The 26,814-nt window shown below is 50.9% G+C and overlaps 2 protein-coding genes across 5 annotated transcripts in view; one reads left to right on the top strand and one right to left on the bottom strand.

Moving 5' to 3' along the window:
- The window catches only part of LOC135304612 (ligand of Numb protein X 2-like), a 30,168-nt gene extending 28,056 nt beyond the window's left edge, over nt 1-2,112 (top strand). For all 4 annotated transcript variants that reach the window (XM_064427225.1, XM_064427224.1, XM_064427222.1 and 1 more), the window contains one exon: nt 1-2,112. In XM_064427225.1, coding sequence (XP_064283295.1) covers nt 1-136 — 136 coding nt within the window. In that variant the 3' untranslated portion in view covers nt 137-2,112.
- LOC135304613 (pre-mRNA 3'-end-processing factor FIP1-like) lies at nt 1,295-24,843 on the bottom strand. Its single transcript, XM_064427226.1, has 16 exons — nt 24,358-24,843; nt 23,543-23,582; nt 20,594-20,678; nt 19,353-19,459; nt 18,579-18,637; nt 17,437-17,547; nt 14,966-15,096; nt 14,122-14,246; nt 13,062-13,167; nt 11,860-12,058; nt 10,942-10,968; nt 10,350-10,407; nt 9,816-9,871; nt 8,560-8,764; nt 6,933-7,091; nt 1,295-4,653 (listed from the first exon to the last, which is right to left on the bottom strand). The coding sequence occupies exons 1-16, from the start codon at nt 24,449-24,451 to the stop codon at nt 4,521-4,523; spliced, it is 1,695 nt and encodes a 564-aa protein (XP_064283296.1). The 5' UTR covers nt 24,452-24,843; the 3' UTR covers nt 1,295-4,520.
- Between the last annotated feature and the right edge of the window lie 1,971 nt (nt 24,844-26,814).

Genomic DNA, 26,814 nt, shown 5'->3' on the forward strand with positions numbered 1-26,814 from the left:
GTGTGGAGATGAAATCGTGGCAGTGAACGGAGTGCCAGCAATCGGAATGAGCAACTCGGAATTGATCCCAATGCTGAAGGAGCAGAGGAACAAAGTCACCCTGACCGTGGTGTCCTGGCCAGGGAGCCTGGTGTGACAGCTCCAGCAAAGCCCCAACACTTCCAGGTATCCAACAGCAGCTGGGCACCACCCAGGCCCCACCTGACAGGGAAACAGGGACTGCTCCACTCCTGCTCCTGGTGCATTGCCATGGAAGACTCCTCGCTTCCTTTTAATGGAAAACATTTTACCAACAAATCTGGATGTTGAATTCAAAGTAAGGGTTAATCCAACAGTTGGAGCTTCCCAGGCTCATTAAAGCTCCTCAGGATTGGTGGTGCACAGAAAGTTCTTCCCAGTGTTTCTCCACAACCTGCCCTGGAGGCTGCTGAGGCTTGCCTTGATTTTAGGGCTCTGCTTTCCATTGAGTATTTGAACAGGTTAAAACAGAGGCTTTTAGAAGCAGCTACTGGATCTCTAAGGATGGGGACCCAATTTAGGCATTTCTGTCTATCAGGATTTGCAGGAGCATTTTTAGGTGTCAGGAATCCAGGGGCTGTGCTAGAACATGAAAACCCCACGGTAACTCAGAGCTGCTGGGGCAGCCTGGGGGAGCTGTGTTGCCTGTATGAGGGTCCTGCCACAAATCCCAGTTCAGGATCCTGCCAACTCCACTGATTTATTGCAAAGGGACAATTGCAACAGCTCAAAGAACCACTCTCAAAGGTAGCAGCAAGAGTGGTTTCATTGAAATATGATGCAAAATGTGACTTTACCAAAGGTCAAAGGCAAGGTTCACTTATTGCACACAAGTTTCCCTGGTTTTAGGATTGATAAAAGCAGCTTTTTGCCCAGAAGGAAGGTGAGGAAGGGAATGGGCTGGTGTCAGACACCCCTGGCCCAGCCTGATGCCTGTCTTCTTTTTATGTTTCCAGTGATGAAGGGCAGAGTTCAGGCAGGGGCAGGAGCACCTGTACTCTCAGGCAGGTGAGATTTCTCCTGCAGTTCCCTGCATGTCCCTCTTGCAGCTGGAGCAAAATATCAACTAATGGAACCAGGGGAAGCTCAAAGGATCCTTGGCTGCAGGAAAAGTCACCTCCAGCAGGAGACTCTGCCCAGCCTGGCTGCAGTTCAAACCCACTGTGCAGTTAAAATTTACAGTTAAAGAACTGAAGGCCAGACAGGGTGCTTTGACCTCTGACACTGTGAAAGTTCCTACTTGCAAACTCCACCTGAAGCAATTCCCTTTTTTAGCAGCAGCAGCAGCAGCAGAGATGATGGGTTTTTCTCAAACCAGGTTGCACTGAGAGGTCTTTCCTCCTGTGCTGCCTCTGCTGCACCTTTTGCAGCACCAGTTTTGTAAGAATCCAAGGAGTCTGTCCCCTGTCCAAAATGCTGCCTAGAATGAATGTTTAATTCCTTGTAGCAGCCCTGCAGGAAAGAGCCCAGGCCTGGCTGAAGCTTCTCCTGGGCTGGCAGTTTGTCATTTGCTGTCCCTGGGCCCTGTTTGCACACAGTGACTTCACCTCCTGTGCTGGGAGTGCAGCAGGGCCTGTCCCAGAGCCCAGGACACACAGGAACCTCAGCTCCATCCTCCCAGCAGCCCTGCTGGGCTGAGCAACACCTCTGGGGACTCTGACAGCACAGCTGGGACTACCTGGGCTCCTCTCCTCTTGCTCTACTGGGCAATGCTGAGACCAAAATCATCCACACAGAAAACTCATCGCTGACCTCGCTGGGACACAAAACCATGAAGCAATTTTTTATCTCTTTCCAATCAATGTGCAGAATCTGTGCCTGGAACAGTAAATAGTGATGTGGACAGAGAGAGGGTGATTCCCACTGCCTGCCCCAGACAGGGGGAAGGGCAGGAGGGAGGAGCTGTGCAGCTGCTGGGCTGGCAGTGGAGGGAGGAGGAGGCTGCAGAACCGTTTTTACTCCATCTCCTTTCAAGGTGCCTTCAACCTCCTCAAAATGTCCTCATAATTTAAATTTTGTTTCCTAAATCAGCTTGTTAATAGATGTTGAGTTTGTTTTGATGCCTTTATAAATTATTGTAATATTGCTGAACAATATGCATTCCAAGTGTGGTTTTTACCCTTTCTTTCCATGTAGAAACTAATGCCCCCAGAACAGGTCACCTCAGCAAGACTGCTCCAAAAAGTGACCCTGTGGCAGGAAACAGTGTAATTAATTGTCTTTGCTTCTCCCAGGAAAGGAGCTGGACTCTCCTGAAATACACCGTGGCTGGGAAAAATCCCTCAACAACAGTAAACCCCACATCCCAACACCACTAAACCTGCAGCAGCTTTCTGCTGCCAAGTACAGATTATTTCCAACACCCCACCTTTGCATTTCCCTGATAGTAAAGGCAAACATTTTACTTTTATTTAATGAAAAGAAACCAATTTAAAAGTACTTACCTCAAATTCACAGCTGCTCCTGGCCCTAAAAGCCTGCCCCCATTAGTGAAGGTCCCCTCCACCTCAGCATACTCTGTACTTGGGTCCAGCTCATTCAGGTAACACAGGAGGAGGTGCAGACTGGATGTGATCACCATTACCTGCAGGAGCTCAGGGCGGGGGTGTGGAACAGCCCTGGAGAGCCACCAGGGACACCTGAGCATGCAAAGGTGGGAGAAATGTCCTTGTTTGGGGCCAACCCCCCTCCCCTGGGTGCAGCATTCCAGTGGAGCACGGGTCCTGGTCCAGGCAGGGAGAGCCAGCTCAGAGGGGGCTGGGGGCACTGCCAGGGCAGAGCTCTGTGCTGGGAGAGCCAGCAGCTCTCACCCTCAGCAGCTGCAGGCTCCCGAGGGAGGCTGGCCAGGGCTCTGGGCCCCTCTGTCTGAGCAGTGCCAGGGGGCACAGAGCAAGCACTCCTGAATCCTCCTCACCACTCTGGCTTGGATTTCTTCTCCACTTCATCCCATTCTCCTAAAAGCTTTTGGGCACTCCCAGCTGAAGGCCAGCCCTGAGCATTCCCTTGTTCCTTGCACAGCCAGTGCCAGGAGCTGGGAGTGCTGCAGGGGGCCAGGGGGTGATGTTCCTAAATCTGGGCTCCACCAAAGAGCCTGCAGCCTGATCCCAGCTCACCCTGGCTCAGTGCACACACATCTCACATTAAAAAACCTCCATGAAAACCAAAACCAGCAGCAGTCCCAGTTCTCCTCCTCCTCCCCTGGGCTCTGCAGCTCCAAACCCATCGCTGCCCTGCCACCATGCTGAACCCAGACCAAAGGCTCTCCTGGCACAGGCTGGGCACTTCCCAGCACACTCAAGACTTCCAAGATTACGATACCAAAAAATACAGAACATTTCAGAACCATATTATTTAAGGACAAATATTTCAGACAGTTTTAAATAACAAGTCAAAGGAAAATGAGACATTTGTGGACTGACACAAACAGAAGGTCAGGATCCTAATGACCAGACAGACAAAAACCCCTCAAAATTATCTCCCCTGTTCTTCCCACCCAGAAACATTTCTGTTGCCCCTTCCCCAACCAATACTAAATCCAAAGAAACTTTGGAATTTGACTAAATTTATTTTGGGATCTAAGGGAAAGGAATGCATTGGACAGGAGTGTTGGTGATACCCAAATAGAAACACCAGTCCCACGAGGGCAAATTGCTAACTGGAACTTGGTGTTCTCTACTGTACTCTAGGTTATTCAGTCAACTCTTAGTAAAAAAATGAAATAAAATAGTTAAGTTCAAAAGGAATTAAAGAGAAATTCATGCTCTTGCTATGGATCTTCATTGATTCCCCACGCAGGGGTGTAACATGACAGAACTACCTTTGCAATGGATAAAAAACCCCAGTTTTGGAGTCTCTGCACACTCTGTGTGAACGCCCTCAGCAGCTTCTGGAAGCTGCCACATCCAGGCAGGCCTCTGTGCCCACCTGGAGCAGATCCTGCAGCTCCTCCTGACACGCCCAGCTGGCCACGGAGAAATCAGAAGCTGTTTTTGTAGCTATAAAGAAATTTATTCAGGGATGAGACTTTTCACTACTGGACACCAGACTCTAAGCTGGCTCCCGGGATCTAAGTCACGCTGTTCTTTGGACAATAAATTTCAAGTTGCACTTACTGTCCTAGTTCTCAAAAGGAATGATGATGACAAAAAGAGCTATGACCTAATTGCATTAGTTTCAGCTGAAGCCATCTTCCATCAGAAACCATAGGATCTGATACACCAAAGTTCTCCCTAGGGATGTGGATGAGTAGAGTAGCTCAGTGCCTTGTAACTAGTACTGCTGTATTGTCTTGTATCAAAAACAAACAAAAAAAGGAAGTTTAAGGGCACGTGCAGCCTCAGCTCCTGAAGCACTTCTGGCTGTGCCATGGCTCACCCAGTCAGCCTCTTCCCTTGGAAAAAGTAAAAAATAATAATAAAAAAAAATCACCCCCCAAACAAAACATCACCAATTCCATGCTGGTTCCACAGGAGAGTTCCTGCCGAGGGCTGGTGGGGCCTGGCTCACTCCTTGGTGTCCTGCTCCTCGCCCTCCTGGGCGCCGTCCTCGCTGGCCTCCTTCTCCTCCTTGCTCCTCTTGTTCTTTTTGTGCTTGTGGCGCCGGTGGCTCTCGCCCTCCTCGCTCTCGTGCTGCTTCCTGAGCAGGAACAGAGGGGACAAAGTGACATCAGACACAGCCCTGCCACAGCAGGGACCCAGCGATGGGCACAGGGCTTTGATCCCCACCTGAGGGAGCCACCTCAGCAATGCCAAGGGCACAGTGGGGATTTTTGGGATGCATCAGCACTGCCACACTGCCACTGTCACACACACTGCCACTGTCACACTCCCAGCCACCCCGGCAGTGTCCACAGGCAACACCTTGCTGTTCCTCCACTCCTGAGCGAGCTCCAACAATTCTGACACAGCACCAAGGCTGAGAGGAGGAGTCCTAAACCCGAGACGTGTCTGAGACTTTCACTCCTCAGAACGTTTTGGGGAAATCCCTGGAGTAGAGGCAGCAAAGGGATCAGTGGAGCGAGAGAAATGTGGGTTCCCCATGATCTGGGAGGCAGATCCTGTTTCTGCTTCTGCTGACTCACACCTGACCTGGCTCTTCACTGGCTTCGTGCTTTGGAACTCCTTTATCTCCCCCAGTTTTCCAGATGTGGGTGATAACTGGGGATGTTACCCAGGATTTCTGTGCAATCCCAGGCCTGAGCATGCCCTGAGCCTGTGCCCTGCCAGCTGCTCCATGCAGCTCTGCCTCCCACCAGGAAAAGGGCAGAGTGCTGTTTTGGACCCCCAGGAGGAGATTTCTGCTGCTTCTCTCACAGGCTCAAACCACAGGAGCTCTAAGGAGCTGACTGGGGTGTGAAGGTGGCAGAGTTAAAGCACAGCCCAGAGTACAGGAACAAGCAGGTAAGTTTATCCCAGGATGAACTGTGACAGCTCCATGAGCAGGGACAGCATCAGGTGTGCAGACCAATTCCTAGCACAGCTGGAATTCCAGTTTAGCAGCAGACACTGAACTGGCTGAACCTGGCTGAAAAGCTCCTGGCTTCAAGTAATTTTCTGGCTGGTTTAATAAATGGTTTCACAGCCATTAAAGGCAAGAAAAATAGGGAAAAATAAAAGGCTGCTGCCTCTCCACAAAACACCTTGAGCCAGCCTGTGGCCGCTGTGTCAGTGGTTTATGCTGGGACAGTGTGACTGTCCTTTAATACTGAGAGCAGCGTCAGTGATTTCCTGTAGACTGCTCAGTTTGCAGGAAGCTGGAAATGAAACCCTTTCATCTGCAGGTGCCTCAAACAGGCTCAAACCTCAGTGTGCCTCCAGCAGGGAATACCAGAAGGTTTGGGCTGGAGGGGACCATGGGCTGGGACTCTTACAGTGAGGTATCTACTCCAAGTTCCAATTCTGAGTAGAGGAAGCTGAGAAATAACCTAAAGCCAATGGCTTGTTTGTCTGATAGCAGCTCAGCTTCCAGTTGTTCTGTATTAAGTTTTTATTATGGTCTTAGTCTTCCTATCATTTTGCTTCCAACCCTTTAGCAATCCTTGAAAACTTACTCATCTCCTTAAGGATAAAACCAGCCTTTTTCCTCCAGTCACTACACAGGAGTTTTTCTGATACCAGTTTCAAAATAAGGGTAATTACCTACAGGGCTGACAGGAATTTCCCCTAAAAGAAGGGAGTTGACACATCAAGGAAAAAGAGCAAGAACAAGTCATTAATGGGATGTGAAGTGACACAGGACCTGAGCACAGAACCTGCCTCAGCCCAGAGAGCAGGGCTGCTGCTCTGCTGGGGACTGCTCTTCCAGGAAGATCACCTGTTGCAAATCCATCTTCTGCAGAAAAGCTGTGATTTCAGGACGTGCTGCTCTGCCCCAGAAGTTTTATCGTGGTGCAGACCATCACCTCCCTCACTATCACTCTCTGGGCAAGAGCTCTGTTCCTGCTCAAGAAGCCATTTCTGAGTGCAGGCAGAAGGAAGTTCTTCACAGAAGGAGTGACTGGGCATTGGAATGGGCTGCTCAGGGAGGTGATGGAGTCACTGTCCCTGGAGATGCTCAGGAAAGGCTGGATGTGGCACTCAGTGCCATGGTCTGGGTGACAAGGCACTGCTGGGTCACAGACTGGACTCGATCTTACAGCTCTTTTCCAACCTAACTGATTCTGTGGGCTCTGCCCTGGTGCACAGGAGCAGCAGGACCAAAAGCTGATGCTTCTGTCGTGGCCTTGCACCTCCTTTGCGAGTGCTTTTGTTAAGATGGCAGCTCTGCTGGGAGGCTGAGCCCAGCTCAACCCCTCCTTCACCACCGAGTGGCAACTCCACCCCAAGCTCTCCTTCCCCTGTCCCAGAGGGCTCCTCCCACCCACAGAGGGAGCTGGGATGAGCCCGGCTGGCACTCCACGGGCACTCCCCACTGACCTGCGGGAGGATTTGTGTTTGCTGCCGTCGTCCTTGTCGCGGTGGCGGCGCTCGCGGTGCCGCTCCTCGCGCTCGCGGCTGCGGTCGCGGCTGCGCCGGTAATCGCGCTCGAAGTCGTAGCTGCGCTCGCGGCTGTAGTAGCGGTACCGCTCGTCGTCACTGCGGGGACAAGGGACACGTGGGCACAGGGACACGGCCCCGGGCCTGGGCCACTGGGCAGGGCTGCGGCCGCCCTCCCCTGCCACTGAGCGGGCTGCTCAGGACAGCTGCAGCAGGAGCAGAGCACACGCTCCTCCAGCGCTCCCTCCCTGCGGCTGCTGCTGCCCTCAGCACACACAGCCCAGGTCACCTCCCACCCTCTGCTGTCAGGGCTCTTTTCTTCCCCACGAGCTCAGAGCTGTGAGCACAGCTTTCTGTCTGTGCCCCTGTACCTGCTCAAAGCACCTCATTGGATCCCCAGGAGTGGGCAGGGTGTACCCCAAACTGAGACACATCCCACACTCCCCTCTACATCCCCCTGGTCAACTTCTGAAAGCCAAAAGCCGAAGGGTTGTCGCCCTGTGGGAACAATACTCAAGACCTGGGAGACAGGATGTCAGAGACATTGTTCTGACACTCCTGGAAACAAATAAATGTCCAGGATCAATCAGCTGGGAGTGCTTCAAAGGACTGCACGGCCTCTTGCCCTGCTTTGACCTGCACCAGGGTGCTCCACACCACCCAGAAATGCCAGCAATGTGCTCAGGAGTGCTGATCCTAGGCCTTGGCTCCAGCATGGACAAGGAAGCGAGGGAGTCTGAGATCTTCCCAATTTTAGCAAGTTTGTCTTCTGTTCTCTTTCCCTGTCTCCCATCCACAGTACCCAACCCAAAAGCTTATAAAGGGGAAAAAAAAATATTAGGAGCACACTGCCCTGTTTGCTCCCTCCCTGGGCTGGGAAGCTCCCCAGCAGGAAGATTCTTGTGCCAGGAATGCACATTCTGATCATGTTTTGAATGATTATTGGAATTTCTGAGCCTGGAGTCCGTAAAACTCCGATGCTGCTGCTGACTGAACACCAAAGGGATGGGTTTGGGAAGCCTCTGCAGCACAGCCTCCACCTTAGATGAACACAGGGAGGCTCCAAGCCTCCTGTTCTTTCCCAAGTGCTCCCAGCACTGCTGTCAGCTGAGGCCACAGCAGCTCCCACCAAGGTGGTCTCTCCAGTCCTGCTCCCATTTCCTGGCTGACTCCCAGGGAATGGCACTCCCAGCCCCACAGGAGAGCGGAGCAGAGCAGGCTGTTTGTCCTTTGATCTGACAGTGACATTTAGAAGACAAGAAGCAGCAGCTCCTCCAGCCAGTGCTTCACACCGAGCTGCGAAACACTGAGTAAACACAGAGGGGCTATTTCATTGACTGGCCCATGGGAGAGCAAGAGTAACTGGTTCTGCTGGATTTAAACAAAAATCCCAGAGACAGGAAATCAGCCAGTGGCACAGCTCCTGGTCTGTGCTATAGTCATTGATCCAAAGGAGCTCTTCCCCAGACATTCCAGAGAATTCAGCTGGTGTCCTCTATACCCAGCCCCTGGGCAGACAGCCCGAGGTGGCCCAGGGCTGCAGGGGAGCAGCAGGGGCAGCACTCACTTGTTGTATTCGCTGGTGGTCGGGGTGCGGTCCCGGTCGCGGTCGCGCTCCCTGTCCCGCTCCCTGTCCCGCTCGCGCTCCCTGTCCCGCCTGGAGCCCGAGTACTCCCAGTGGCTGCTGCTGGAGCTGCTCGTGCCCTTGTCCACCGTGGTCACCCAGGGCGTGTGGGACGTGGAGATGGGGGGGTAGCTGATGAAACCTGAATCTGCAGCCAGACAGAACCCTCTGTCAGCCAGAGCGTGCCCAGCACCCGCTCTGTCCCTCCCTTTCCAAAGATCCCTCTGGCAGCAGAGCTGAGCCAAGGGGACAATGGCCCAGCTCCCTGCTGTGCTTTCCCCTTCATTCCCAGCAGATTGCTAAGAACAGGAACTCCTCCCTGGGGAAGGCCCAAGAGCAGGCAGCACTGCAGTCTCTGTCAGCCCTGGGCTCTTGGTCACCTGTACAAGGTCTCACCTCCCACCAGGTACCTTCTGCTCTAGGGTGGCACCTGGGGAGGGACAGGGCCACCACCTGCCAGTGAAAGATGGCACCTGGGGAGCCCAGAGCCACCAGCCTTTCGCAGGCAGAGGGGGCCAGCTGGACTGGTGAGGGCACATCCCAAAGCAGTGCCACATCTGGCAGCACTGCAGGCTGCTCTCCTTGGGAAGGGCTGGCACTGCCACTCCTCCAGCCCTGTCCTGCAGGGAGGCACTGCAGGGCTGCCTGAGCTTCCACTGCTCAGCACAGCCAGGAGCCACTCCTGGTCACCACAGGACTGGGAGAGAACTGGGGCTGCACCAGGGGAGGGATCTGCTGAAATCCTGGCACTGCCTCTCCCATTACAAAACCACAGGAGATGGTGCCCGTGGCAAGGGTGAAGTGGGAGAGATTCAAAAGCTCGGGGAGGAGATGCCAAGCTCAGTAGTTGTGGATGCTTGTGCTAATCCCAGAGGGTGGGGAAAAGGGAGAGGGTGAGCACATGTGTGTGCAAACAGGCAGAACACACTGCTGAGGCACCAGGGCAGCTTTTCTGTGCTGGGGATCTGCCCTCAACAGTGAGCTGGGCCTCAGCACTGGGCCACAAAACTGCATCACCACACGTGCACAACACTCAGAGCAGCACAGCCAGCCTGTGCTCCTGACTGGGACCCTCTGGGACACAGCAAGAGCCTGGAGCTGGAGCAGACATGGTGGGTGTCAGCCTCAGAAAAGCCTGGGTTGCCAAGAGCCAGGGAAGAGAGAGAGCAGCAGTGGGATGTGTCCTGCCCCGTGCTCACCTGCAGAGTTGTAGCCAAAGGGAGGTGGCTGCCTGTTGTTGTAGCTGGCTGGCTGCCTTTGGGAGAGAAAAGGGGGTGAGTTACTGACATCAGGGACCCCACAGCTCTGGCTGTGCAGCAGCTTCACCCTGTTTCTCCTGGAGGTCTGTGGAGCATTCTTATGGGAATCCCACTACCAGAAAAGCTCATGGGTTTTGCCACAGCTTCCAAACCTGCCATAATCCCACTGCTTGCCCTGGGAAAGCACCACTGCTCACAAACTATCTGGAGCACCTCCAGAGAAAGCATCTGCAGTAAGAAATCATGCTATGAACTACTCTAGGCTTTACCTAGATTTTACTGGCTCCTTCCTGTGCCTTGAATATGACAAATCCAGGTGAATGCACAGAGGATTCCTGACAGACTCTGCTCTCCCCCACCCCAACTCAAGACCAGACCGTGCCTCCCCAGCACTGATTTTGGATCTGTTCTCCTTCCCTCCTCCCTCCAGGGCAGCTGCTCCCACAGCAGGATCTTCCCCAGGTGTGGTCTTACCCATCCAAGGTTGGGATGAGGAGAGCTGGTGGTGGTGCCAGAGGTGGTGGGAACAGCCCTAGACACAGAAGGATAAATCAGCACCAAGATCTTGCAGCTTCATGAGTGCTGTTCACAGTTAAAAACCATTAAAGCATCTTTTTACTCTAAACAAGGCCCTGTTTAAAATGGAATAATTTTCCTTTAGGGTAGGACCTTCTCCCCAAATTCACACCCTAAAGTTCTGTTAGTTTTGTAGGGATATGGGAAGAAAAACAAAGCAAAAACTACCTTCTATTTTGGCTTATAAATACTGAACCTAAGATTCATCAAGGAGTAACAATAAACTTTTACAGCCCTTGGGGGAAAAGTGGTCCTTGGGAGGCAGACACGTTGCATTCTGATCAGAATGTAACAATCAAGTTATTCTGACCTACAGATTTGTGTCAGAATAGAAGATAAGCAGCTCAGGTACAATGCTCAGTTGGAGTTTACTGATCTTAAATTAGCTGTGCTCTAAACTGGTGACATCCTATTTCATGTTACTTAGTCCAAATGCTCTGAACCTGTGTGATCAAAATTGCTGCTGTTACCAAGAACAAGGTAAACCTACCTGGAATTGGACCTGGAGGTGGCAGGCCTGTGGAAATAAGCAGGAAAACAAGTGAGGACAACAAGGAAAGCGTGGCCTCTCTGTACTGCATAGACTCTCTGTACCTCAAGCTAAACCTCAAAGCACAATTTTGAATAAATCTCACACTGGAGCAAACAGAGCAGGAGAAAAATTGGTGCTACTAAGCAGGAATCAGCCTATAAATTATAAAAATTTTCCCAAACAATGATTTCTTTACCATTATAATTTAAAATGTTGCTGTTCTCTTACACTGGGGAACACCTTTTCTGAGTGTGAACACACAAACAATTGCTTTGGTCTTCAGACCAACTGAAGGAGCTGGAGAGGACAACCTGCTGCAGGTTCCACTCCAGGGTGTCCAGCTTGATTTTGCCAAGCACTTTAATCTAAGGCAGCAGGAAAAGCTACCATGGCAAAGTTACTAGGGAAAAGAACCCTTGAGTGCTGCAGCAAATCCTCCTCAGGCAGGAGTCACTGCATGAAGTGCTCCTGGTGCCCTCTCCAGAGCCTGGCTGCTGCTCCAGGACCAGGAGAAGCCCAACAGTGTGGCCCCCTCACTTCAGCCTGATGTATTTAAGCCAGAAGCAACAGTTGTCAGCTTCCTCCAGAGAAACAGGAACCTGCTTCCTGACATTTATCAATAAAGCAAATGGATCAGTAGCACTGGAAGGTTCCCTCAGGAAAACAAAGCCCAGAGGTTTTTCTTCAAGGACCAGCTGCCATTTTTAAATATTCAGGGCAAATATTAAATGGGCTGATGGAGACTAAACAAAGCCTGGCCAGGGTAAGGATCTGTTCCCTGAGTGCTCACCCATCCCATGGCACTGAACCATTAAACCTCTGATTTGCTCCAAGCCTGGGATGTCCCAGCTCAGGTTCCACGGAGCGAACACGTACCTGGAGGATGCAGAGGAGGTGGAACAGAAGTCACTGGAGGAGGAGGGTGCAGGAAGTGTGGAGGAGGAGGCCCGGCCAGCGGGGGAGGCGGAGGCCCTGCTGGTGGAGCAAACGGCTGCTGCTGAGGAGGCTGCTGGGGCTGGGAGGGCTGCTGGGGCTGCTGGGGGGGCTGGGGCTTACTGCCATGGTCTCCCAGGACCTTAGGGGGCACAGGAAGGAGAAGAGAGTGTTTTAATCCCTCTGCTCCTGCAGCAGGGCCCTCGCAGTGCTGGCAGCATCACCACAACAGGACTGTGGCTGTGCCTGAAGGAATGCAGAGGCACCACAGTGACCTGAAGTGCAGCTGGCAGTGCTTGTGAGGGGAGGAACAACTAACAACCCTTCCCCAGCAAATGCTGTCTCTTAAGCAAACTCTTCTTGTTGGCAAAATCTGGAAAACTGACTACTAAAAAAATAAATGGACCACCAAACCATAGCCAAGGAATTGGGCCTAGGAAGGGAAAGGTTCCATGTTTAGGTTTTTCTGGCAAGTTAGCAGAGTTGGCAGGAGGAAGGTGGTTAAGAGAAGGGGGCTTGCTTGGCAGATGGTCCTCAGACCCTGCAGCTTCCTGCCTAGGAACCACCCAGAACATTATGGTCACACACTGGGCAGGCAGGCCCAGAACTGAGACCAGCTTTAAACACAGGCTTTCATTTCTTAAAAGGGACAAGATCCAGTAACACAGGCCCAGGCTCAGTCTGAGGTGTGGGCTGCACCAACTGATTTGAGACTAAATGTTTCTTTAAAGTACAGAGAAACACCAGCCCCAGGTACAAACCCTTCACTGCAGATTTGAAGATTCCAACCCCACAGTGGAAGGGAAGGGAATAATCCACAGAAGAGATTCCCAGCTACACACTCCTAGGAAAACTTTGGAGGGCTGATGATGAAAGAACTCAGGCCTTACCATTCCAAAGGGAAGACTGGTCTTTAAAGGACAAATCTAGCCCCTAGCAAGAGCAAGCTTTTAACCCAGAAATTAACTGAGCCTGCAGAAGGGAATGATCCATGCACACACCTCACCAGGGTCAATGCATTACCTGCTGCTCTGCAGGTATGAACTGGGACACGGGAGGTCAGGAACACACAGACATTTGCCCAGGGCTCACCAGAAGTGCAATGAAATCAGCAATGTGTCAAGGCAGCTGTGCAGAGGCTTTACCTGGATGGGGTTCTCCTCCGAGGCGTGTTTATCGCGGCGTCTCCCTTCCACCCTGCGGATTGTGCCTGCCTGGCCCCCGATCACATCAATGGTCCCACCCAGCTTCCTGGTACAAAGCACAGGCATCTTGTCAGGCTCAGAACCACCACAAGGAGCAATTTGCCTTGCTGTCAGCAGATTTCTTTCATGCTTTCTTTCCCACCAGGGAAATATCTCTCAAATGGGGACGAGAAGCCAAGGAGAAGTCCTGAACAATTTCCCTCTGAGCAGGGGTGGGTTTGGGCTCTCTGAACACCCAGAAATGTTATCCAAAGAACCACCACAAACAGGTGTAAAAACAGAGATTACACACCGGGACAGAAATGCTCCCAAAATGCTCAAATCCAACAGACTGAGCAGAGCTTTAATGCTCATCCTTGAAGCACAGAGCTGGTTCCCAGACAAGGGGTAAAGTTGGGATGCAGGGCTGCTTTCTGCAAGGCAGGTGTGCAAAAGCTGTTTTGTGAATGAAGCAACAGAAACACCCTGAGCCCAAAGCTCTGGCTCGTCTGGTGTGTTCTTCTGAAGCTTTTGATAAAAGCCCATCGATCTCCTAAGGGCCAAGTGGTTTCCCCAGCAGAGGCTGCCCCTCAGAATGACTCAGTTGTTTTACCACACATCCAGCAGCGTCGCACACAGGCTCAGGAACCAACAGCTCCTCTTATCCTCTGCCAAACTCGTAATCCACTTCCATTTGAGGAGGCAAAGATTAACATCGTGGGAGTAGGAATAAGCCAAGCAAGCACAAGCCATGTCAGCAGTGTGAGCCCTCAGAGCTGAGGTGTTTGCCTGGCTCCTTCCACTCCCAGAGATGTGTCCCATCAGCTTGGATCCAGGATCCCTCCCTGCACCAAGGAGGGAGCCATGGGCAGGCAGGGGCTGCACTGCTGGAGGTGACACTGAATGAGTGACCACAGCAGCTTCCTGCCAAGCTTAACAGCTTCTCTTTGAGGCTTGAGGAGACTCAGATGTGGCCAGGTGGTTCTTAGATGCCCCCATGAAAATCATGCTCCTCTCTTACCTGTTGGGAGGAGGCCCAGCCTTCATTCGTCCTCCCACCAGAGCCAAGAAGTCTGTTTTGAACTCTGTTTTGATGATGTTGCTTTCCACTTCTTTTTCAGCATTTCCTGTTCTTCCTTGCTGAACCTATGGAAGGCAATATATAACACATGGGTGTTGTGCCCTTCTTTCAAATGAATGGAGCACCAGAGATTAATCCTCAGCAAAAGAAAAGGAACAATCACAGCAACCTATTCTTCAGTCAAGGCACAGCCATTTCTGTCAGCTAATGGCCATTCCAGCCTCAGCCTGCTGTCCACTGTCTCCCACCAGAAGTCCTGTTATGAGTTTATTAAACTCAAATCATTTTCCATGGAGTCACTAAGTCAAAACTGGAATGAGCAATACTTGCTTTAATGACAATTTGGCTGAAGTTCTGATGGCCACCATGGACTCCTGCAAAGCTGATGGCCAAAGCAGTCTGCAAACACAAAAGGCAGCCACAGCACTGCAGCAGGCTCCAGCAGTAAGCAAAGCAACCCTGGGGGCTCAGCCCCACTCCGTGCACTTCTGTCATCCAGAGGGTTTTCCAAGCAGACACCCCTACAAGTCAACTGGAAATTCACTCTAGCCTTGCTGCTGTAGTGGTTCAAACTTGCCAGGCTGATAGAACTATTCCTTCCACACAGAAATTACTTTCAACAGAGATTTAATTTTTAAAGATTAATTTTCGCATTTCTCCTCGCTGAAAGCACACAGAACAGTTCAGAACTGGGGTATCTCCTGCTCTTACACCCTCATCTCTGTGACTACAAACACAATCCCAGTTTTCCTGGAGCCAGGAGCTGGAGTCACACGTCACCCACCGTGATCTTGTTCTCAGTGCTGATGGGAGGAGCAGGGTCCAGCCCCAGCTGAAGCCGCCGCTGCTTTTCACAATAAGCTTTCCATGTTTCTTCATTGAATCCATAATTAAAGTAATCAGAAAGATCAGCACCTGGCAGAGGGAGCAGGAGTTAACACAGAGGTTCTGCACACTTGCACTCTCAAGCTGTCCTTTAACTGCTTATATAAAGGGTTGAGGCAACAGAAGTTTTCCAGAGAGCCCAGCTTGTGCCTTTCCCTGTCAGAAAGCTGAGGGTGCCACAGAGGAGACAGTGGCTGCCCCTTGGGTGGGAGGGGAACATGGCCTGAGCAGCAGGGGGACCCCCTGGGACACACAGGACAGCAGGGGGACCCCCTGGGACACACAGGCCAGCAGGGGGACCCCCTGGGACACACAGGACAGCAGGGGGACCCCCTGGGACACACAGGACAGCAGGGGGACCCCCTGGGACACACAGGCCAGCACCTCCACAGGCCACTGGGAGCCCTCTGCAATCACTTATTCACCAGCCTGATTTTTTCAGGCTGGTTTCTTCCTTTTGTCCACATCAGCTGAGTGCTGGGCACAGCACAGGAGTGACAGTTCCAGCCCCCACCACAAAAATGGGGTGGAGCCACAGAACCTTTTTCCTGGCAGAACTAAGCCCACACATTCCCCTCCTGACCATCACTGCCTCTGCTGTTTTGAGAGGAGATTCTGGGGCTCACCCATTTCGTGAAAGGCAGCTGAAGTGGAAGGTTTTTATTGATGCATCCCAGACTACACAAGTAATTACATCTCAGTCACAACCCTAATTAGCCATCCCAGAGTGTTATCTCCCACTGCCAGTCTCCTGTGCAATGTGCTAATTCAGCACGAGCACTTCTGAATAACTGAGGTGACCACAAACTGCTTGCCAAAAAGCAGAGATGCAGAGGGGCAATCCCAGCTGCAGGAATGACAGGAGCACCCCTCCCACCTCCCAGCACTACAAAGCACCTCCTGCCCTGTTGAGGTGTCCCTCAAACATCCCCCATGTAAAGATATTCCTACACAGACCAACTCCAAAACAAAGAGCTGCTACAAGAGCGAGGCAGAACTCTGCCCAAGCTGAGCTTGGTTTAACTGTGAGGTCTAAGCAGTGAGGCTTATCTCCTGGGCTGGCCACTCTTCCTGCTGTACCACCCAAACATGCAAACTGCATCCACACCGACTCAGCAACACAACATTTACTTGTCGATTTTATCAGCTTCTATTTCAGACCTCTATCAGCTCTTCCACACAGGATTTCTCCTTCCACTCCCTCACTCAAAGACATACCAAGCTGCTGAACAATTAACTGCAAAGGATATAAACTTGAAAGGCTGTTGAGTAATGAGCTACTTGCTATCTAAAATAAACTTACAGACCACACAGCTCTGCAGAAATCTTCCCTCTATTGCATTCCAACACTGTTTTAGGGCCAGCTGCCTCTACTTTGGTCCAGGGATGTCAGCATGGCCACAACCATGTCCACGCTTTATCTTTGAACTTCACTGCATTCTTTCTAACTCATTTTCTTCCCATTCCCCTCTGTCTCACTTCGCAATCAAGGAGAAATCCCTGCAGAAGAAAAGCTTCTGTTCCATTCTGCCTGCACCATCTGCAGGTGCTTCGGTGCTGGTTTGATACCTGGACAGGCCCATGGAGCTTTCAGCACTGGAGTGCCCTTCATGTGGGCAGGAGGTACCCAGGCCACACCACAGGCAACCCCAGGAAAGCTCTACTTACTCAGCACAGCAATATTGCTGAAAGATAAATAAAATACAGGGGCTGGCAGGGAGAATAATGATGGCTGGGAAAAGGCAAGTGGACTTTTTGTTTCAGTTGACATTTCATCAGAGCACATTTGATGAGAGTAGCACAGCAAAAATCTGGATGTCTAGTTCCTTTAATCACTTCTGTATCAGAAGAAAAAGAGCAGCTGATTTGTAGCATCCTGCAGCTGTAAGAGGAGAAATCTCCCTCATACAAATAAGTGTGGGCAGCCCCAGTACCCAAATGAGGAGGGACCATAGGGACAACTCTGTGCTGGGGACACAGAACAAGCTTCTGCACAGGAAGAGGAAAATATCAACACCAAATCCTGACCCCACTCAGCTGCCTTTAAGGCCAAACATTATTGGATTGGTATCAGTGCAATGTTCTCAGGAAGTAGGGAATTAATGAAATAGACCATTTAAAAAAATAGCTGTTCCCTTTAGGGAAGTTCAATTACTAGAATAAATGCAACCCAATTTTACATAGAGCATGGCTTGTTCAATCAGTAAATGCCATTGACTGTCTAGCCAGGCAGCAGAGACTGAGCAACACACATTGTTCCAGCTTCCCTGTTCCCTGGCAACAACAAATGGACAGAAATTACATGTGGAAATCAAGAGACACAACTAGAACTGCAGAAAATATTTACCACAAGGAACTGTGAGGCCTCACCTGGTTTCCTCCACGGTTTGTCTTCAAATGAATCCAAATCCACTTCTATCACAGGCAATCCATTTATATTCCCTGCGGCATCCAAGTCAATACCTTTGGGCTGCAACTTGGCTTTGGGGAGAGAGGGACTGTTACAACTTTTAATGCAATGCCTTTAATCCACTCATTTGCTCAGCAAATTATTCCAGCAAAAACAAAGCACTGCAGTGAATTAATCACCGGGTTTACAGCACGCAGGTAACCACAATCAGCTTTTTAATAAAAAGGACTCCAGTCACTCCATAAACAAACAGGGTGTGCAGCACCTGCAGCTGAACAGCAGAGAAGCAAATTCAACCCAGATTGGTACTACAGACAGAGTAAATCATTAGGACATGCATGAAATTTATCCCAAATGAAAAGAAAATGAAATTATTTTTCTCCCCAGGCAAAGTATCTATTTTCCCCTCCCAAGACAGACACATTTGCTCATAACAAGAGACTTTCTCAGGATCAGCCTTTAGTGGACTAACAGGAGTTTGCAAAAATCTGTCAGGTACAGAACCTACAAGGGGAATTTGTTCTTATTTTCTCAATCAGAAGAGAATTCATTTGGATAAAGCAATTAGTAGAAGGGAGTAAATGAAGCCCATGAAAGGACAGTCTCACATACGTGGAAGGACAGAATCCAAGATTCAACTTACAGCAGAAACTAAACTGAATGGTGTGGAAAATTTCAGCAGCTAAATAACCACAGCTGTTACTCAAGGCCAGAGTTTGTTTCTTTCAGTATTTTACACTTCAAGTAGCTCAGGACACTGAGTTCCAGTCCTTCTCCAGAGCTGCAATGCTCAGCCCCAATACAACAATATATTTTAGAAATATTCTGGGGTTTTACTATAAAAGTATCAATCAATACATTTTTTCCTAGTTTAAATAGAATTATAATCACCTTGCTCAGTGATGGGTAATTAAATTACTCCACTGCATCCTGCCCCCTCAGACTATGCTGGGAGCACTGATTGTTAGGAAATGCACTTCCTATTGCTGGTTTACACTAATCCTATATTCTTTTAAATAGAGCAAAATTTGCAGCTGCTGCAGCTGTCAGTGCCAGGCAGGTGAAACACTGGAAAGGTGAAGGATAAAAATAACAGCAGTACCTGAAGCTGATGCTCCATAGCCTCTACCCGTTTTTAAGTTTAGATTCATAGGAGTTCCCCTATTGGAAAAGAATCACTACGTTGGCATTTGAACAAATTACTTGGCTAAAGATTCTCATGCAAAATATATTCAAGCCCTGACACCCTTCAGGAGATGCTTTAGTTCACCTGGGTTTGCTATTCAGAGTCATCCATCAGAGTGAAACCACCTCTACAACAAGAGAAGGAAATTATCCATAAAGTGGAAAAATTAGAATATGCAGCAAAGCACAGGTAAGTCATTTGTGTAAGAGGAAGGCTGCTAGCAGCAAGCAAAATGCTCTCTCATTATTTTTATTCAATGCACATTAGGCAGAGTTGTAGAAAGTATAATTTCCTGCTTCTCAAATCCAGCCTTGCCATTTCTCAGCCACAGAAAATCAGACAGCTGGAAATTAGTGAATTCACAGCTTATGCAAATTCTTAGCAGTACAGATTTTAGTTCTGGAAGTTTTCACAGATTAGTTAAACAGAACTTCCCACCTTTGATTCTGCCCCAGGGAGCCCAGGAATTAGTAAGTTAATTTTCCAGCAGCAGCCCCACGGATTATCATTCCCATTTTACAGATGGATTCTCCAACAAGCAATTGCAGGGCAGAGCTGCCCATCAGCTCCTGAGCCATCGTGGTGTTCTGGCCACTGCTCCCAGGAGCCAGAGCAGCTCTCAGCTCATCCCTTCCCATCCCCACATGCTGGCATCCCTCAGCCCCAAACCCCACACCCAGCAGTACCCACATGTAGGAGGGCGCTCCCGTTTTGATGTTGCCAATTGTGACCTTCACATCATCGTCATCGCTGTCACTGTCACTGTCATCCTCATCATCCTCACCACTGGGAAGGGCCTGCAACAGCAGTCACACAGCAGCTCATTAATACACACAACCTGAGAATTCTCCAGCACAGCCAGAGCTCAGGAAGCTCCCTGAACAGCCTTCAACAACAATGGGCAGCTGCTAACGGAGAAACTCCTGCATCCTTTGAAGATGTGGCCCTACATGAAATTTGGAGTAATATTTTTGAACCTGGGGAAGGTTTAGCTCAGTTCTAAGAACTTCACCGCGTCTCTCAGTTCCTCTGCCCCACTCTTTTTGAGAGTTGGGGCTTTTCTGATGCATCTCCTTCACAAGGGCCACGGTCAAAGTACACAACCACAAATGAGAACCACCAAAATACATTCACCAGGCTTCACCTAAGAACTTCAAGGCAAATATTCTCTCACCACAACTTCTGTGGCAGGGAGCTGCTGAGGACTTTGGTTTGGCTGATTTAGCACAATCAGCCTCCATGGCACTTCACTTTACCGATTTGACTCCAGTGCAACCCCAGTGCTGGGCACAAGAGTAAAGGAATAGAAAAAGAAATCTTCCAGATATCCAGCAAGTGCAGTTTTGTGAGAAGCACGAGCTGAATTAGCACCTCACCCTACATGAGGAAGATGTCCCTCACCCTCCCTCCCTTCCCACAGCACGTGGGTCTGTCAGAACCCTGAATGAACCCTCTTGATGTGGCAGAAAACAAACCCATCAAAGAGTCCAGGAGAGAAGGGTGGGAGAAGCAACCCTCCTCCTCCTCTTCCAGCACCGAGCCACCAGACTGCGTTCTCAGAGGTCTGAGCCTGAACCAAAACTGATTCCCAGCATCCTGGGCTTTCTATCCCAGCCATGTTTTACAGGTCCTTGAGGAGTCACACTGCATACTGAGCTGGAACACATTGTGTTCTGCCATTCCTACCAGAGTGCAGCATCAGAGACCCTGATCTGCCTCCTGAGAGGGTATGAGCAGAGCCTGCACCAGGGCTCCCTCCGCACAGCTCCAGGCAGGATGACAAGACAAGGCTGTTCCTGGATCTAGCTTTGGGAATGGCTGGCAGCACATCCCAACACTGCAGGTATCAGGTACTAGGCAGCACCAGGATCTTTACACTCCCTGCTTGTCACCCAGAGACCCCGTGGCACCGTGGGCAGTGGGACACGTACGTGCTGGGCCATCTCCCGCTCCTCGTTGTTGACGGGCCGGCTCTCCTGGGGAGCATCCTGCAGAGGGTGAGCAGACTCCGTGTGTCTGGTGGAGGGGACAGAGAAAACAAAGTGACCATGACACAGAAGAGAGAGTGGACAAGCCCAGCCTCGAGGGTCACTACAAGGAGTTCCAAAGCCTTTGTGCAGGTGACTTTCACACAGTGCTTTATTCTTCTTGTGTGTTTGTTCTGCTGGCATTTGCTCAACTACCTGACAAAAAAATCCATCCTCCTGCCTTGGCTTTGCTTTTGCTGCGAAGATTCAGTTTCACACATCCAGAGAGCACCTGACAGAACTCAACAGCTCAGTGGCAGCTGGCTCAGCTCGGATTTGGCACAATCACAACTGATAAGAATAAGACCATAATAAGCAAAACTTCACCTCCTCCTTAAGGATGCTAATAATTACACATGCATTTAGTCAGCAGCAAAGGCATCTGTCCCAGAGAAATTAAGAAAAAGTGATTTTAGTGTTTCTACAAATAGTTTACAGTAAGTAGTTAAAATTCCAAAAGGAAAAGTTATGGGAAAAATTATGCACCCATTCTTCTCACTCATTACAAATTAGACCTGATGAAACAATGGTCGGGTTTGGATTTACCTCCAGTTTAAGAGTTTGTACAAATGTTACCATTGTGTATTGCACTGGCCAAGCAAGAAAGTGGAACTGATGTACACACTCTAGAAAAGAGTGTGCCAGGTGTTACAGAACTGAAATACAGAGAGCTCATCTGTCTCTAATGTCATAGGTAAAGCTTCACAGAACTTCCAAATAATTCTGAGTTTTTTTCAGAGAGAAAACAATCAGAGAAGCCCAGGCCAAAGAAACCCAATTCTCCACCAGTGCCTTGTGGAGATGTTGCTGTTAATTTAAAATCCCATGTCAGACAACAAACATCCACAGGACTGCTTTCAAAAATGAACAGGCAACATCTCACAGAATCCAAACACTGGTCACACTAAAGCCACTTCAGAGTGACACAAGACACCACACAAGAAAGGCAAAATAACACAACTCAACTGTCACTGAGTGTAAAACAAAGAACAAACAATGTGAGCATAACTGAAGCCCCATTTTGGGAAAGTCCCATACACAAAAAGATTCATCAGGCCAAGATCAAAAAGAGGGCTGAGGCTGGGCAGCTGACCAAGCATAGGTCCCAGGGGTGCCAAGTTCCTGATGTGACACCTGCACACACTGTCAGGTATAAAAGGCAGCCAAGATGTCAGAGGGAAAATCAGCCTCCAGGTATTTTCATGCTGCAGACACAGGCTGTGACATGAGGACCAAAGCAGGGACCACTGGAGAAAATATCTCTGATGGAGTCAAAAACTTTTTGCCCAATCCAAGCAACTCAGCATTGACCTCCACCCTGAATCTCCTTAAAACTCTGAGATTCTGAGCTCAGGAAGAGTGGCAGGTGTTACCTTCAGCTTCAAAGTCACATGAAGCATCTGTGGGTGTGCATTAAAATGTATGAACTGGAGTTCAGAGAGACACCTGGGAACCAGGAGCCTTCCCCCAACCTCTCTGCTTCCCAGGAATGCTGACAGGTCCCCAGCACTGCCTGGGCACAGAAAACTGTGGCAGAGATTTCACCTGCCCAGAATGCCAACATAATCCTGGGCACTGCTGCAGCACAGCACCCTGCTGGCCTCTCACACATCCCTTAGGCTGGGAATGCCAGTGATGCTGCATCCCAAACCCTGCAGATTTCTGCTCCCTGCCTGGGGACAAACACTCCAGACAAGCCAGCAGTGCATCCCTGCAGCTGCTGACAGCACAGCCAACAAAGAGTCATTTTTCTTAAAACACCCCACAGTTCTTCATTTAGGTAGATTCTCATTGGGTAACAAAGAAATATGGGGGAGAAAAAAGTAAAAATAGGGAAAAAAAAGGACAGCCAGCATGGCCACTAATATTCTTCCTTACTGCATTTTGCAGTTATTTGAGACAGTTGCTGGAAATTCAGATTTTTATTCCTGCTTGTAAAGTAAAATTACATTCAGATGAATGTGACAAGGAACAGCAGATTTATGTAAAGCAGCTGTAAATTTCTGTCTAAAAGTTGTTCCTCCTCACAAAGCTCATTTGATGTTTTTAGGTAAAAATTTACCATGTTTTTCATCGCTTGTTTATTTGAACAAGCTTTCATATTCCTTAAGCACAGAAGTAGGACAGTATCTGTAACAACCTCAACATTCCAGACACTGAACCTACAATGACAATAAACCCTAAACTGAACTTTGGAAGGGGCTGAACACACACAAGCCCAGTGAACACCAAGCCTTCTGAAAAACGTTACATTTAAAATGGCAAACAGGTAATCCTGTGCTGAGCCCAAGCTCTGCTGGTGCAAAAAACACACAGCTACAAACTGAGAGGAAATATAACCCAGGACAGACAACCACTGCCACACACAGAAAGCCAAACTGATGAGTGGTTTCTCTCCAAGTCTTACCCACACCACTTGAGAGATCTCACAGAACATGCTGGCTTGAGCAGCTCAAGGTTTTAACCCAAGCTTAATGTTTTTACCTTTCCCAGACTAAAGCACAGGCCAGTTTTACCAACGCCAGGCTAGCACAAAGCCAATCCTCAGGGCATCATTTTTCCCATGGAATTAAACTGGAAAAGAGTTCTGGTTTCAAGCTAAATGCTGAGAGAAAAAAAGGGCTAAAAGTTAGTTCTAAATCAAACCAGTCCACTCATCCAGTTCAGCTTCCACATCCATAAATGCCTGCCACCCCCATGGGAGCAGCTGGGGATGATCCCATGGGATGGGGAAGGGACAGGCTGCTGTTCCTGGCAACAGCACTGCTCTAAAGCACCCACAAAGCTCTGCTCAACAAGGCTCAATCTTTACACCAGGTATTATTACAAGGAATAAACAGCCTCAGGACTCACCCAGAAATCGGTCCATCTTCTTGCTTACCAGTGGTGTCATCTGCAAAAATAACAGTAAGAACAAAAAAATTATTCAAGTAAAAGGAAAAAAGCTAAATTCAAGCACAAAAGACATCACAGGTACAGAAGTGCCCAGTGGTGCAAAAGCACTGTAACCCCAATGCTCTGTTTTTAACAAAGCTCAACTAGAAATGGAACAACTAAAAATCAACCCAAGTCAGCAGACACCATCCATCTGCAGAGGTGATGTCTCATACCAAACCAAGTTCAAAATGCATATTCTAAGTCTCAGAGAACAGAGACAACTATCAAATAGGAACTTAAGTCACCTATCAAGGTCTCTGTATAGAATTTTAACGTACTAGGGAAGAAGAAACATAAAAGCATTCATGTGGAAAGCCTATGGGGAGGACAAAGACGTTTCAATAAAGTCCTGTGGTTTATAGCGGCCACATGCCAGTCCCGTTAGCCCAGGGGTTCACAAGGTTTGGGCGATTAGCCAACTGACTCTTAACAAAGCACCTCGTTAACCTCCCTGCACCAGTGTTATTGATAAGAGGACAATAACACGCCGCCACCCGCCCAGAAAGAGCGGCTCAAGCGCTCCTGAGGGGAGGCCGGGGGCGGCCGCGGGTCCCTCCCCGGGCCCGGGGCAGAGCCGGTCCCCCCGAGGGGGCCCGGGGAGAGATGCCGGTCCCTCCCTCGCTCCCGCGGGGCCGCCCCCGCTCCCGCACGGCCCCGCAGCCGGGGGCGGCCCTGAGGCGGGGCCGGGCCCGCTGCCGGCCGGGGCCCCGCGCTGCCCCCGCGGTACCTACCCCCGTACAGCCAGTGCTCCTCGTCCTCCTCCGCCTCCAGCGGCGCCGCGCCCGACACGGCGCCGGCGGCCGGCGGCTCCAGCTCGGTGGCCATGGCGGCCGCGGGGCTGCGGGGAGCGGCGGCGGGAGGAGGAGGAGGAGCAGCGGCGGCCCCGCTCGGCTCCCGCCGGGCCCGGGCGCGGCGCTCGGGCGGGGGTTCGGCGGCCGCGCTACGGCGCCGCCATTGCTCCTTCTGTGGCGGGAGGGGGGGCGAGACCCCCGGCGTGGGCGCGCAGGGCCCCTGAGCCGCCCGCCCCGCGCTGCCGGGTCCTAGAGCCGCCCGCGGTGCCCCGCCGGGCCCTAGAGCCGCCCGACCGCCCCGCAGGGCCCGAGTGCCGCCGGCCGCACGGAGCCGCGCTCACGGCCCCGCCGGGCCCCACCGCCGCCCTCAGAGCCCCGCCGGGCCCCGGCGCCGCTCGCCCGCCAAGCCCGCCCCGCCAACCCTGCGCGCGCATGCGCGGGAGGGGCAGCGCGGGCCTGCCCGCGGAGCTCTCCTGAGGGGCTTTGGGGCGTTCGGCGCTCGCCGCGGGTCCCGCCGGGCTGAGGCGCCGCGGAAAGCAGCGGAGCAGAGCCCGAACGGCCGCTGTGGTGCCTCCTGCTCGGAGCTGCCCGGGAAGGACGTGAGGAGCCCCGCAGGACTGCCGAGGAGGCGCCGGGAAGCACAGCACGCCGCTCCGTGTCGGTGCCGTGGGCGCAGCGCTGCTCCCGAACGGTCGGGTCCGTCTGGTGGGGTTTGCACCGCCCGGCCCCGGCCGTGCCGCTCCTCGGGAATGCTGAACTTCACGGCCTGGAGATGCAGCGCCTGAGGCTCCTTCTGCAGCTCCACCCGGGAGCTCCGCTCTGAGCATCACCCTCTCCTCTTCCAGAGCCCTTACCTCATCAGTACCACGGGGAAACCTACAGCAAGCGGATTGTCAGCACTAATGCTCACAAAAACTACAGCGAACTCTGAAGCAAGTTGTGTTTTCCATGCACTAACAGTTCCAGAAAAATCCCAGCTGAAAGTGTTCCTGCTCTCTGCCCGGCGGTTCCGGTGGGGCTGAGGTGCATTCCTGCTCCTTGTGCCCTGCTCACCCTGCACTGGGAATGCTGAATGAGTACTCACCGCAGGAACTGGGATGGGAATTGTCACCAAAAATCACCGGGGGTTGATGAGATCCCTGGTTACCCTGATGAGATCACTGGTTACCCGATGAGATCCCTGGTTACACCAATGAGATCCCTGGTTACACCAATGAGATCCCTGGTTACCCTGATGAGATCCCTGGTTACCCGATGAGATCCCTGGTTACCCGATGAGATCCCTGGTTACCTGATGAGACCCCTGGTTACACTGATGAGATCCCTGGTTACACTGAGATCCCTGGTTACCCCGATGAGATCCCTGGTTACCTGAGGAGATCCCTGGTTACCCCGATGAGATCCCTGGTTACCCTGAGGAGATCCCTGGTTACACCGATGAGATCCCTGGTTACCCTGATGAGATCCCTGGTGACCTGATGAGATCCCTGGTTACCCTGAGGAGATCCCTGGTTACACCAGTGAGATCCCTGGTTACCCTGATGAGATCCCTGGTTACACCGATGAGATCCCTGGTTACCCGATGAGATCCCTGGTTACCCGATGAGATCCCTGGTTACACCGATGAGATCCCTGGTTACCCGATGAGATCCCTGGTTACCCGATGAGATCCCTGGTTACCTGATGAGATCCCTGGTTACACCGATGAGATCCCTGGTTACACCGATGAGATCCCTGGTTACCTGATGAGATCCCTGGTTACACCGATGAGATCCCTGGTGACCTGATGAGATCCCTGGTTACCCTGATGAGATCCCTGGTTACACCGATGAGATCCCTGGTGACCTGATGAGATCCCTGGTGACCTGATGAGATCCCTGGTGACCTGATGAGATCCCTGGTTACCCTGATGAGATCCCTGGTTACCTGATGAGATCCCTGGTTACCCTGATGAGATCCCTGGTTACCCTGAGGAGATCCCTGGTTACACCAATGTACCCAGGGTAACTCTGCAGAGGTGGGAAAGTGCTGCTCACCAACAGGCCTCAGCAGTGCCTTTCCATTTTCCACTCTTTTCCATTTACAACAAAACCCAGAATTCCTTTTGCTGCTCTGTTCAGACACTTCACTGTCAAAACTGTCCAAGGAGATTGTTGTAGAAACTGTCTGGAGAAGCAGTGGCTTTCAATTACCCCTCCAGGCTTGCACACTGTATAATTTACAGTAAATACAGATCAGTCATCACCTTTTGATTAATATTTGCCTTTTAATTTTAAATTCTTATTAGTCTGAGAGCTACTCTAATTCCTCTTTCCAATTTTATTACCTATCCCATGGGACCAGCACTGTTGTGAGAAGTGTTTCTTTTCCAGCCAAAATCTCAGGTTATATTTATCA

This window comes from Passer domesticus, chromosome 7, assembly GCF_036417665.1.
Source record: "Passer domesticus isolate bPasDom1 chromosome 7, bPasDom1.hap1, whole genome shotgun sequence".
Classification (NCBI taxonomy): Eukaryota; Metazoa; Chordata; class Aves; order Passeriformes; family Passeridae; genus Passer; species Passer domesticus.

Coding starts and splice junctions, on each gene's coding strand:
- LOC135304613 (XM_064427226.1), bottom strand. CDS start 24,451: ATGGCCACCGAGCTGGAGCCGCCGGCCGCCGGCGCCGTGTCGGGCGCG. Junction 20,679..23,542: donor GAAGATGGACCGATTTCTGG/GTGAGTCCTGAG, acceptor CCCCTCCACCAG/ACACACGGAGTCTGCTCACC. Junction 4,654..6,932: donor AAACACAAATCCTCCCGCAG/GTCAGTGGGGAG, acceptor GTTCCTGCTCAG/GAAGCAGCACGAGAGCGAGG.